The sequence below is a fragment of the Barbus barbus genome, assembly GCF_936440315.1.
Source record: "Barbus barbus genome assembly, chromosome: 43".
Classification (NCBI taxonomy): domain Eukaryota; kingdom Metazoa; phylum Chordata; class Actinopteri; order Cypriniformes; family Cyprinidae; genus Barbus; species Barbus barbus.
Genome location: NC_136721.1, coordinates 2,130,219 through 2,142,639, shown reverse-complemented (window position 1 = coordinate 2,142,639; position 12,421 = coordinate 2,130,219). Strand labels below are relative to the sequence as shown.

At 36.6% G+C, this 12,421-nt stretch overlaps 1 protein-coding gene across 3 annotated transcripts in view; it reads left to right on the top strand.

Annotated features, from left to right (window-relative positions):
- Positions 1-12,421, top strand: part of LOC306862612 (rap guanine nucleotide exchange factor 6-like) — a 94,814-nt gene that overhangs the window by 51,916 nt on the left and 30,477 nt on the right. For all 3 annotated transcript variants that reach the window (XM_079405506.1, XM_079405505.1, XM_079405507.1), the window contains exons 8-16: positions 184-361; positions 1,611-1,747; positions 3,365-3,523; positions 5,644-5,796; positions 7,135-7,299; positions 7,397-7,504; positions 8,261-8,464; positions 8,557-8,665; positions 10,200-10,443. In XM_079405506.1, the coding sequence (XP_079261632.1) occupies positions 184-361; positions 1,611-1,747; positions 3,365-3,523; positions 5,644-5,796; positions 7,135-7,299; positions 7,397-7,504; positions 8,261-8,464; positions 8,557-8,665; positions 10,200-10,443 (1,457 nt within the window). The remainder of the gene's footprint in view (positions 1-183; positions 362-1,610; positions 1,748-3,364; positions 3,524-5,643; positions 5,797-7,134; positions 7,300-7,396; positions 7,505-8,260; positions 8,465-8,556; positions 8,666-10,199; positions 10,444-12,421) is intronic.

The following is a 12,421-nucleotide window of genomic DNA, read 5'->3' as shown; positions in this document are numbered from 1 at the left end:
TTGCATCCAGAGCTTGAATCAGTCAACCTCTTGCAGGTTTCTCAAAAGTCCCTTCTTAGCAGAGATTACATTGACATTAATGAGAAAGGAAGTGCTGAATAGCAGTGAAAGCAGGAGTCCAATGGGACACAAGCCTTTCCTAAATCTGAGCAGCCGCAATCAATGCTGTTTGTTCCTGCGCAGGCCACCGAGAGCGAGATGGGTGACGTGGATCTGTCCGGCCTCCCCGAAGCTCCTGTGGACTCTGAGGAAGAGGAGGAGGATGAAGATATCGAGCGCTCCTCGGAGGCTCTTCTGGGCAGAGATCTGGTGCGAGAGTGTCTAGAGAAGGATGCAGTGGATCGGACCGATGACGACATCGGTAAAGCGCTTGGTTGTTGATGAAAGAGAACAGGCAACAGGGTTTCTGCAGGTCTTAAGCTGATATTCAGTTCACATTCACCGTTCCACAGATTAAGGCCTAGAAAGGTCTTAAATCCGAGCAGAAATTCTCAGATTGATAAAGTCGTGGCAATAAATGTTGCATGCATTGCTAAAAATTAACATCCATTAAATTAATGTCTTCTTCAGTATTTTTGCATTGTTTTGGATTCAAATATCTAAACATCCTTTAAATCGAGATGCAAAATGAAGATATGAAGTCTTGTTTTCTGAGAAATGTAGAAGTCTCTTCTGCTCATCAAGGCTGCATTTATATGATCAAACAGAAAAATTTAATATTGTGAAAATATTATTGCATTTTAAAATAACAGTTTTCTATTTTAATATACTTTAAAATCTAATTTATTTCTGTGATGCAAAGCTGTATTTTCAGCATCATTACTCCAGTCTTCAGTGTCACATGATCCTTCAGAAATCATAATAATATACTGATTTATCATCAATGTTGGAAACAATTGTGCCGCTTCATTTTTTTTTGGAAACTGTTATTTTTTTCAGGATTCTTTGATGAATAAAAAGTTTAAAAAAGAACAGCATTTATTCAAAGTAGACTACCGTTTAAAAAAATTGGGGTCTGATTATTTTCTTTCTTTTTATTTAGCAAGGATGTGTTAAATTGACAAAAAGTGATAGTAAAGACTTAGAAAATAATTTATTCCTATTATTAATCATTTATTAATTATAATTGATAATTTATTAATAATACATTTTAATTAGGTTTTAAGCTATTACGCTTAAACTTTTTTTTTTAATAAAAAATTTATTAAAAAATAATGGAGATCGGTAGGAAGTTGTGTTTTCAAACTTTGAAGTATTACTAATTCAGCTCATTGCCTGCTCTTAAGACATTTATATTTGGAGAACATTGACGTATTGTGTCCCCTTCATTTAATTCCTCAAATTTTCTTTACTCGGTCTTAAAAAGCTCTTTAAAAAGTCATACATTTACTTTCATGAAACCTTGTCTAAGTGCTCTTGCTTACTGGAATCAAAAATGTGTTTGAAAATCAGGACAAAGATGGTTGCACATAATTGTCACGAAAAATGTCACAATGCCAAATAGTGTAATGCTAACGGAGTTCATTTACTTAATACACAGTAATCACTTCTTGTTATATTTAGTCCAAATGAAAAGCAAGCATCACACTCATCAACATCTCTCTCTACAGAGCAGCTCCTGGAGTTCATGCATCAGCTGCCGGCTTTCGCTAACATGACCATGTCCGTCAGGAGGGAGCTGTGTCGGGTCATGATGTTCGAGGTGGTGGAACAGGAGGGCACCATCATTCTTCAGGACAAGCAGGAGGTAGAGACATGCCGTGTCAGCATCACTAGTACTAGCAGGGCTGGTAGAATCGATTCTATTACCATTCACACGCTTTTATGAATTCGATTTAAGCCTCGTTTAAATGCAGATGAATGGCATAAAAACAGATGTCTATATGATCTTACTCGCACAATCATGAGCCCCAAAACTGACAAAACATTGATCTGTGATGATCTGACGTTCCTTTGTTCAGAGATCTGGACTATGGGTCAGTTTATTTTTTCAGCACATTTCATACACATAGACGTGATTAAGAGAAAGAAGAGAATCATTTAAGAAAGGACGAATTATTCATGAAGACAACAGTAGACAATCCAGCCCTCTAAACAGCACTGTGTGTGTTTTCTGTTGAGGCTGAGCAATCTGTCATAAAACAGTAATTATGTTAGATGTCGGACCACATGAAGACACTTTGAAGCACCTCATAAATGAGTTTAAAGAAGAGCTGAGAGGGGAAATGCACAGAGACATTTAGCCGTGTTATTTGTGTGTGGGCTACTGTGAAGGTCAACAAAACAAACACGCTTCTGTGTGGATGAGAAGGAGACAGAAACACACGGAGTGGGAGCAAAGGTCAAGATATTGCAGCAGATACACACACACACACACACACATTTTCACATGAATGGAGCCACTTCACCATTTCAGCCTGGGCAATATGGCCAAAAATATTATCGCAATATTTATTTCCATATCATACAATAATGATATTTAGCACGACACTCATTTGCCATTAATGGGGAAGGAAATGCTTTCCACGTGCTTGTTAGACCTTGTGAATGAATGTGAAGATAAACACAATTAAACTCCACAGGGCTTCCTTTTAATTTAGGGCCCCATGATATCTGTTTTATTTTCCTCCAAATGCTTTCCCTTTCCCTTCTATTTTTTACTGGATGATTCAATACAAATTTAAAAATGGTGTCTAGTTAAATGCATTAATAAAAGTTTAATAATTTAGTTAATGTAATAAAAACATAATTTACATCAAACATTGCATTTTTATTTTTTGTCAAATAAAATGCTGCACAACAACACTGTATAACTGTATTAAATACATTGATTGTATGACATTAAAATTATGATTAGTATTACTTGAGATTTACATTTTAGTATACAATGGTAATATATTTCTGTCATAATTTCTTTAAACTGGACTTTTATTTTGATGGGTTCAGGTAAAGGTCTTTCAGTTTTACTTTCAGTATGTATTTGACGGTAGTTTTTCTCAAATGAAATGATGAAAAGCTCTGGAGATGAAGGTCATGTTCTCATAAGTCACCGTGAGCGTTGCGTATGTTTGAGTTTGAGCATCAGACAAAACTGCGCCATTCATTGACACAGAGACACACAGAAGATGCAGAGTTAGCCTATTAGTGTCAAACACTGACTGCTGTTATCGCATTTATTTCTGCTGTTAGATGAATCCTTATTGAGTAAAAATGTCTAGAGCTTATCATCATTATCGACACGATCCCTGGAATGCCATCTCAACTGTTATTCACCACAGTACCAGTGTCTGTAACAACCGATCTGACATGCATAAAACTCATTTGATGTCTGTGGTGTGATCGTAGTGCACTGTTGTGTTTGCAGCTGGACCAGTGGTACGTGATCCTGAATGGTGCTGTGGAGATCAGCTATGGAGACGGCCGAACAGAGATCCTGTGCATGGGCAACAGCTTCGGGATCTCACCGTCTCTAGACAGACAGTTCATGAACGGGGTTGTGTGCACCAAAGGAGATGACTGCCAGGTGAGAGCAAGCTCATTTCTGCCACGTAAGAAGAAAATCATGCTTTTATGAGATAAATTTGAAATTATGATATACAGTGTCACATAATTATAAGATAAAAGATAAATTATTAGAAATCATGAGAAAAAAGACAAAAGTATGATAAAAAGTAGAAATTAAATGCCAAATAGATTAAAAACAATTTAGACTTACTAGGTTATATACACGCACATAAATTATAAATAAATATATAAATTATTTTATTGCACTGAGATATAATTCTCTTAATTAAAAGATAAATTCAAAATTGTCATAATTATAAATCGAAATTATGATATTATGTATCAATTAGGAGATAAAAAGTCAAAACTATGACATAATTATGTCGTAATTGAGATAAAGCTGAAATTATAACATACTATTTCATAATTCTGAAATAAGTAGAAATTATGAGATAAGAAAATTTTGACTTGCTAAATCAGAATTATACATATATATATTATGATAAATTATATCAATGTACTATGAGATAATTATTCAAAATTATATCATTCAAAATTATGAAATATTATGTATTAATTATGAGTTAAAAAGTCAAAATGATGTCATATTAAAGGGATGGTTCACCCAAAAATGAAAATTCTGGTATTAATCACATAACCACATATTTAAATCATCACTAGCTCTCGGATTTCATCAAAAATATCTTAATTTATGTTCCAAAGATGAACGAAGGTCTTACGGGTTTGGAACGACATGAGGGTGAGTAATTAATGACAGTATTTTCATTTTTGGGTGAACAATCCCTTTAAGTCATAATTGAGATAAAGCTGAAAACATAACACACATAAAGTCATAATTATGAGATAAAAAAAAAGTCGAAACTAAAATATAGTTGTAATTATGAAATAAAAAATGTAATTTGAGACAAGTAAAAATTCTAAGTCAATTATGACAAAAATAGAAAAGGAGGGAGGATATTTTGAAAGTCATTGGGGTCCAAACAGCTTTGACATTTGGAACAACATGAAGGTGAATGTTCATTTTTGGGTGAACTATTCCTTTAATGTGCAGCACAAACCACTTGTGTGAACTTCTCATTAGTCTGCATCACAACGCACAAGTTAAAACTCTCACGGACTGCCAGTTTCACAAACCCTCGCAGTTTCCCTCTACATCCTCGTGACGCACCTTTCTTGTTGAAATCAATGGTGTGTAGAAGTACTAACCTTCAAGTTGATCCAAACCTGAATGATTTTCTTCCTTGAAACATTTTGAAGAAGCTGCATGAAATCACTTAATAGCTTAGTGTAAGGAACTGACTGAAAGTTAAATGATAAACAAGGTCATGGGTTCAATTCCCAGAGAATGCATGAACCAATACAAACGTATATTTTGAATGCAATGCAGGTAGCTTTGGATAAATGTGTCAGTTAAATGCATAAATGTAACGTGTTTTCTAATGACGCATTCAGTTGCATGTTACATTTCATGAAGCACATGTAATAAGCGATTTATTTTCAATTCATAGTCAGGTAGTTTGCATCACTGTATATAACTGTCAGGTATCAATTATTTCTGTCATGAAGCATACATCTCATCTCGTACACTTTGAAGCATCACACTGGAAATCATGCTCGACTTCTGTGAACAGAAAAGCCCGCCTTCTTTGATTTGATTGGCCATCTCAAACATATTGACTAGTGCTGGTTTTCAACTTAACAACAAACCGATCAGTGTGTAATGAAGTCCTAGATATAGGAATATCAAATGGGACAGTTTATCCGCATCTGATTATTGGGTGGTTCATGTCCCGTTAAATGTCTGCATACTCACACTTAATTCAGTTCAATCAAAGTTGGGAGTGAGCAGTGTTATCACTGACATGTCACACAGTGCTGTGGTCAGGGTCCGAATGCAAATGCCTCCTGAAATAGCAACACTGCTGATTCCCTAAAAGAAAGTCTCCACCTCAACTTCCTCTTACGCCGTAAGTCCGGCACTCACACACATCCTCTTAGACACGTTGCACTGAGCGCGCTCCACTCATGAGTTGGTGCTATGAGTATCCGTGTGTGGTGCGGACTAACCTCCTGCTCTACTGTCAGTTCATTGCTCTTCCTCATGTTGTTGTGGACCAGTTTGTGTGCATCGCACAAGAGGACTACTGCCGCATCCTCAACCATGTGGAGAAGAACACGCACAAGGTGGAGGAGGAGGGCGAGATCGTCATGGTGAAGGAGCACCGAGAGCTGGACCGCAGCGGCACCAGGAAGGGCCACATCGTCATTAAGGTGAGGAAGAGTCACCGTAGTTTAGAATCGATCATTGCTTTGGGCTGCTGTTGTAGGATCAGCAGTCAGTTTAATGCTGGTCAAAAGGATGTGGCAAAAATAACAAATGATGACCGATTTGAAAAAGAAGCATCACGTCATTGAGACACTAACCCAAGGTAAAGCCTTGGTATAGATGGCTCTTGATCACATCAGATCAAGGTTTAAAGCCTGACTTAACTTAACATCCAAAATACACATTTTATGCTTTATCTTTATATCTTTAGATTTCAGTTTCAGTACATATGTTTAAAGGCTGTGAGCTTCTCCACTTCAGCAGCACTTACATACAACAAACTTTACCGTTTTATTCCTATCTCTATTCTGAAGGGGTTTTTTTTATAGAGGGGTTTGTTCATTTATCCGTCACCTGATGTATTTAACATTTTAATCCTAAAAACATGATGAGGATTTTTTTTTTTCGGTCTGTTGACAGTATTTTCTGATTTATGGAGAATAAAATCCCAAATCCTCTCTGCAAAAAACATTAATATGTCAACAAAATCAAGCAAGCACTTTGGACCTGGTCTTTTTATCCAATGTTCAGATTTCTGTGTTGGAAATGTATGCAAATTAGTGCATACATAATTTAATTAGATAAAGTTTCCTTTACATATTTAAACATGACATTTTTTGGCATGTAATACAAACTACAAATAAAACTTGTAATACAAAATAATTATGTAATAGTCTTAATATACTGTGATTAATTAACTGGGGAAGTATGGTGAAGTCTGTTAGTTTTAAAATGTTACCCTGTTGACCTGTGGTGGCTTGGGTTTCTGTGCGAGTTAAACTAGACTGGACTTTGCAGCCTGAGCATTTCCCATTTGTCTCGTATGAAGCAGTGCTCTCCGTCACCCGTCAGATCTGTGGTGGCAGAGCTCTCAGAGCAGAGGCGTTCAGTTTCAGGCCGGCCGCTGTCGGTTTCTGTTCCTCTGGAGAACGGCTGCTCTTCGTGATGTCTGCATTTTCTGATGTTGATATAATAAAAATGGAATATATTTTCTATCTATGTCAATATGTTACATTTAATAGTAAGTTTAAAACAAGTTAGATAAAAAAGCAATCTAAAAAGTAGTCAGAATAAATTAGGTAAAATTAGTAGCCTAGATTACGGTACTAACTACAATTTTCATCTTGTAATCTGTAATCTGTTACAAACTAAAATTTGTAAGTAATCTACCCAGCTCTGTAACAGACCCTAGCAACTACCTAGCAATGCCCTAGCAACTGCATAGAAAGGTTCCTATCTGCAAGCATGCTCTCTATCATGTGCCCTTGTGTTGTTTGTATCAGGGCACTCCTGAGCGTCTGATCATGCACCTGGTGGAGGAGCCATCAGTGGTGGATCCCACTTACATCGAGGACTTTCTCCTGACGTACCGCACCTTCCTGTCCAGACCCATGGAAGTGGGCAAGAAACTTCTGGAATGGTTCAAAGTGGACAGTCTCAGAGACACGGTCAGTATGTGTGTGCATCAGTCTTTCTGTTTCTTACAGTGTTGTTTTCGTGGTAAATAATGGATTGCATGTCTTCACATATTTTGGGATCTTGCAGGTGACGAGAATTGTGTTGTTGTGGGTAAACAATCATTTTAACGACTTTGAAGGCGATCCGGTCATGACTCAGTTCCTGGAGGACTTTGAGAAGTTACTGGACTCCTCGGTGAGTGTCGACATCAGACAAAACCAGACTGATTCAATAAAACAGGGTTCCTACGGTCGAGAAAAACATGGAAATATCAGGCATTTCTAAAATAGTGATTTCTAGACCTGGAAATCCTTGTGAAAAAGAAGTAACATACTTAAAAAAAAAAAAAAGAATACTCTGATATACTTAAAAAAAAATTAATGTCACTTTAGTTAATTGGAAATGTATTATAATTTATATACTGCATTTATATTAAATACAGTTATTTACTTTTTGACCCACTTAAGTAGGACTTGAGTACATCTTGGTTATATATATGTAATTTCATAATTATTTCTATTATTGTTTTTGAAATATGGCTAAAGTGTACTGCTGAATGTAGTGACAAGCATATGATAAACCTCTGTTATGAAATAATCTGTAATGCCATTTAAATATATTTGTAATTATGCATTTGTAATGATTATTAAATATGAAATATTATTTTAAATGTAACATCGAAAAACACTGCAGTTAAAATTATAATCAAGTACTTTAAGTATTATTAAATACTTTTTAGTATTTTAGTCAACACATCAAAATAAGCCTACTTCTTTAAAGCAATACAAAAGATTATTAAAACCCCTTGAAGGCATGATATTTCACTCATCTTCAAAACGCCTCTCAGGCAGCTATATATATTTACAGATTATGAACATATATGTACAGTATCATGAATAAATGGGAGTGGTTTTATTTCTTAAATATGCATTTCATTGAATTGTGTCTCAGAAAATGAAGGGTCATCTGCGTCTGCTGAACATTGCGTGTGCTGCTAAAGCCAAGTGTCGTCAGATCACTCTGCAGAAGCCGTCCCGAGAGTCTCCGCTGTTCTTCACGCTTCAGGGCGGCAGCGAGCGGGGCTTCGGCATCTTCATCGAGACTGTGGAGGAGGCCAGTAAAGCGGCAGAAGCTGGGCTCAAGCGTGGAGATCAGGTACAGATTACAGGAACGCGCTCTGCACTGAACAACTCTTACCATATTATACATATTTCAGCATGAACACATTGCGTCTCGTCTGTCCTCAGATCATGGAGATCAATGGGCAGAACTTTGAGAACATCTCGTACTCCAAAGCTATGGATATCTTGAAGAACAACACACACCTCTCTCTTACTGTGAAGACCAACATCTTCGGTATGTCACAGAACATACAGATTGTTATTTTATCACAGTACTGCTTCTTGCTGATTGGCTGACAGGTGTTATGAGGTGTTGATCTGATCTGCGACGCAGTTTCTTGAATTTGAGAAAATGACAAGTTGCCTGTGGATAGGATTCTTTTAGTTATTTTATGGAAGCACCATGACATCATCTAGTTTGGTAGATAAGTGGCTGTTTCCATCTGAGCTGCTCATTTAATTCAATGCAAAAAAAACAGAAATTCAGAAAAACATTTGGCGAATAAAGCAACGTTTCCACCCTATGTGTGCAAAAGATTAAACTGATCACTTATGACAATGAAAGTTGGAAGTGCTGTTGTATTAAACGCAATAAATGACTTCACACAGCCGAGCGTTTTATTGACAGACTTTGTCTCAGACATTTCTCCACAGCATCGTTTGACGTCCCCTCTCAGATGGTTATTTAGTCACTTGACTTCTCTTGATATGCATCTTGCAACTTATTCAGTAAATGTGATTCCATTGTAGTTTTAGAGCATGTTTGCTTACCAAAGTGAGCACATACATGCCAATGCACATTTTAGAAATTGTATCTCCATTCAGCATTTTATGACACAATATCAAAATTCAAATAAAATCTGTAGATGCAAACAACAGCTGTTACATGCAGACTCATGGAGATGCTCACACACCCCTGACTGTAACATCTGCTTTTTTTTTAATCATATTTTTATGAATACTTTTCTTAATCACTTACTCTAGCTTGGACAAACCGACCAACATTTAAATCTGTGCCTTTATTATGGTATCTTAAAGGCTCCTAATTTTGATTCGGAGGTCTCCTACATTAGGTTTACATGCACCTGAGGTTAAACAACACTTTAATTTTCTCATAATATGCATTGCAGCATCACCTCTGTTCTCACAGTGCCTGAAACAGTCCGTTCAAGGATCAATGTAAAAAAGAGTTTGACCACTGACTCTTCACATCCTCATCCTTCATCCTGCAAAGTGGTTTTGCTTTCGGAGCGAAGAAAACAGCACAGCGTCTTCTAGACATGACAATGACACAATCACTAACGACTCGTTTCAGGCAGTTCAGAATCGATTCTTTATTTTGGAAGACAATAAGTCCATTTGTTGTGCACTTTGATCTCTGAAACCATGCAGACCTTTTACATTCACAGACAGAATGGTAAATATCTGAAGGGTAACATCCAAAAAAGGGGCACTTTATTAGAACAAAGCTGCTACAAAACCGTGTGTATTGTGAAAAGCTGTACACAAATACATGTGGTAACACTTTACTTGAGGGACCAATTCTCACTGTTAAATAGTTGCTTATTAGTATGCATTATACTAACATATTGGCTTATTAGTACTCATAAAGCACATTAATGTTTTATTATGAGCATTTTTTTAATCCCTTAATCCATCCCATACCTAACAACTACCTTACTAACTATTAATAAACAGCAAATTAGGAGTTTATTGAGGCAAAAGTCATAGTTAATAGTGACAAACTGAATTTTTTGACTTTGTCGCAGTTTTCAAAGAGCTTCAGAGCCGCGTGAGGAATGAGAAGAAGAACGGTGGTCCTCACATCCCTAAGATTCAGGAGAGGAAGAGCAACCGCTTCTCCATCCCGGATCTGCCCGGTGACTTGGAGTTTCCCTCAGACAGCAAGAGCCGCAAGAAGATGAAGGCCAACACAGTGACTGGAGGACGCAACAAGATCCGTAAGATGTTGGAGAAGACCAGATTCAGCATCCTGCCTCCAAAACCCTTCAGGTAAAGACTGTTCTTGAGTGGATGATGGTTGAGAGTCTAGTTGAGTTCATGTCTTCTCATGAGCCTCCATTCGCTGCTTATCGCCTTGTTCATGTCCTAAGCAACATGTTCATGGAGTTACACGATTGCTCCATCAGCATCACGACTGACATCTGTCGGCCGCCACACTGAGAACATGAGCTACTGCTCTTAGTGTCTCTAGAGGCGTTTCACTGCATGACATTCTCACGCTGTCACAGGGTTTAAACAGACCTCCATCCATCCATCAGTTTGGTGTCAGAACAGAGGATGAGGAAGCAGATGCACCGGTCACTACTGGAGCTCATGAAAACATGTTTTACTCATATTTCATCCCACAATCATTCTACATAAAGTAAATTAAAGAGTTGTGCCGTTATTTTCATGACAGTTAAGCACATTTTTCACTGCTGTAATGTATCCAGGTTAGGGCTGTCAAAATGGCTGAAAAACTAAATTTGAATTTTGTACTTAAATATCATCAATATTTGAATTATATTAGAATTTAAAAGGCATAATTTCAGTTAGGGGGGAAAAAAGCTTTTGGCTTCTCTCTTGAGGCCACAAGAGGGCGCATCGAGAAAAATATTACTAATGCATGTTTCTTCAAAGCAATAAAATAACACGACTACCTTTGAAAAAAGTGCAAATTGTATTTTTTCATTTAGAAACATGAGATGATGCAGTGGGATGGGAAAAAAACGGCATAAAGTCTCGAGACAAGTTTTTTAAAAGTTGAACTTGCATTAATTTTACATGGCTTTCTAAGCATGCGGCTCTCTTGTACGAGACGCGAGTGTAACGGTGATAGATATCCCTCTAGAAAATGCGATAAATAGTATGTGTTCTGTGTGAATGGCTTAGTTCCAGTTTTGGCGTAAACAGCATCTTCTCCACATTGATATTCTCTTTTTTCGCAATAATTTGAATGAACTTAGCAGCGCCGCATCCAGTGGGTTCAACTGGATAGGCTAAAAAAGCATTAAAATGTAACAACACCTACATCGTCATCGTATCTTGTGTGCCACTGATAAGGCTGCCTGACGCACACCTAAAATTCACTAGAATACAACTTTTTTTTGCATTTTGCATGTGGATTTATATTTTAATTTTTTTTTTGACAGCCCTAATCCAGATGTTATAATTAATTTATTTAGAAAACTTCAGGCAGGTGTGTTTGAGCTTGTATGATTTTGTTGAGAAAATGTGCTCAACTGTCATAAAATAATCAAATTAAACCATTTAACATGAAAATACATATTATCTCAAAGTCCTAGTCATAAAGTCCACGTGTTTGTACACAGTTTGAAAGTTCACGTTTCCTTTCATTTTCAAGATCTAAGGTAAAATATCCATTGTTGTTTTCTGTATGGTTATTAAAATAATGCAAATAACTAAAACCTATTTAACAATTATACATGCACATTTAATCATTTAGCAGACACTTTTATCCAAAGCCACTTAAAAATGAAAACAATAGCAATCAAACCAACAAAAGAGCAATATGTAAGTTCTGTGAAAAGTCTCTGTTAGTCTAACGCAGTACATGTAACGTTTTTTTTTTTATAGTTAGTTGGGCTAGTGTTAGAGGGTGAAGGCATTTTTTTATAATAATAAAAAAAAACAAGTAGATAGAATAGAAAAAGAAAAGAACGCTAGTGTTAGAGGGTCAAGGTTATAAATAAAGAAAACAAGTAAATAGAATAGATTCAAATGGAGGGCGCAAGTGTTAGAGGGTCAAGTTTTTTAATAAATAAAAAGAAACCAACTAGATAGAATAGAAATAGAATTACACAAAGCACATAATCAGTAGCTGAGATCATCGCTGTCATTGGACACACCTGTATGTATGCAGAAATCGAAACTCCTCTTTTTAGTTAGAACATGGTGCAATGACACAGTGCAGATGATCTAAATGTCCTAAAACATGCTTCATGTCGTTCATGCACAGTATGTGTTT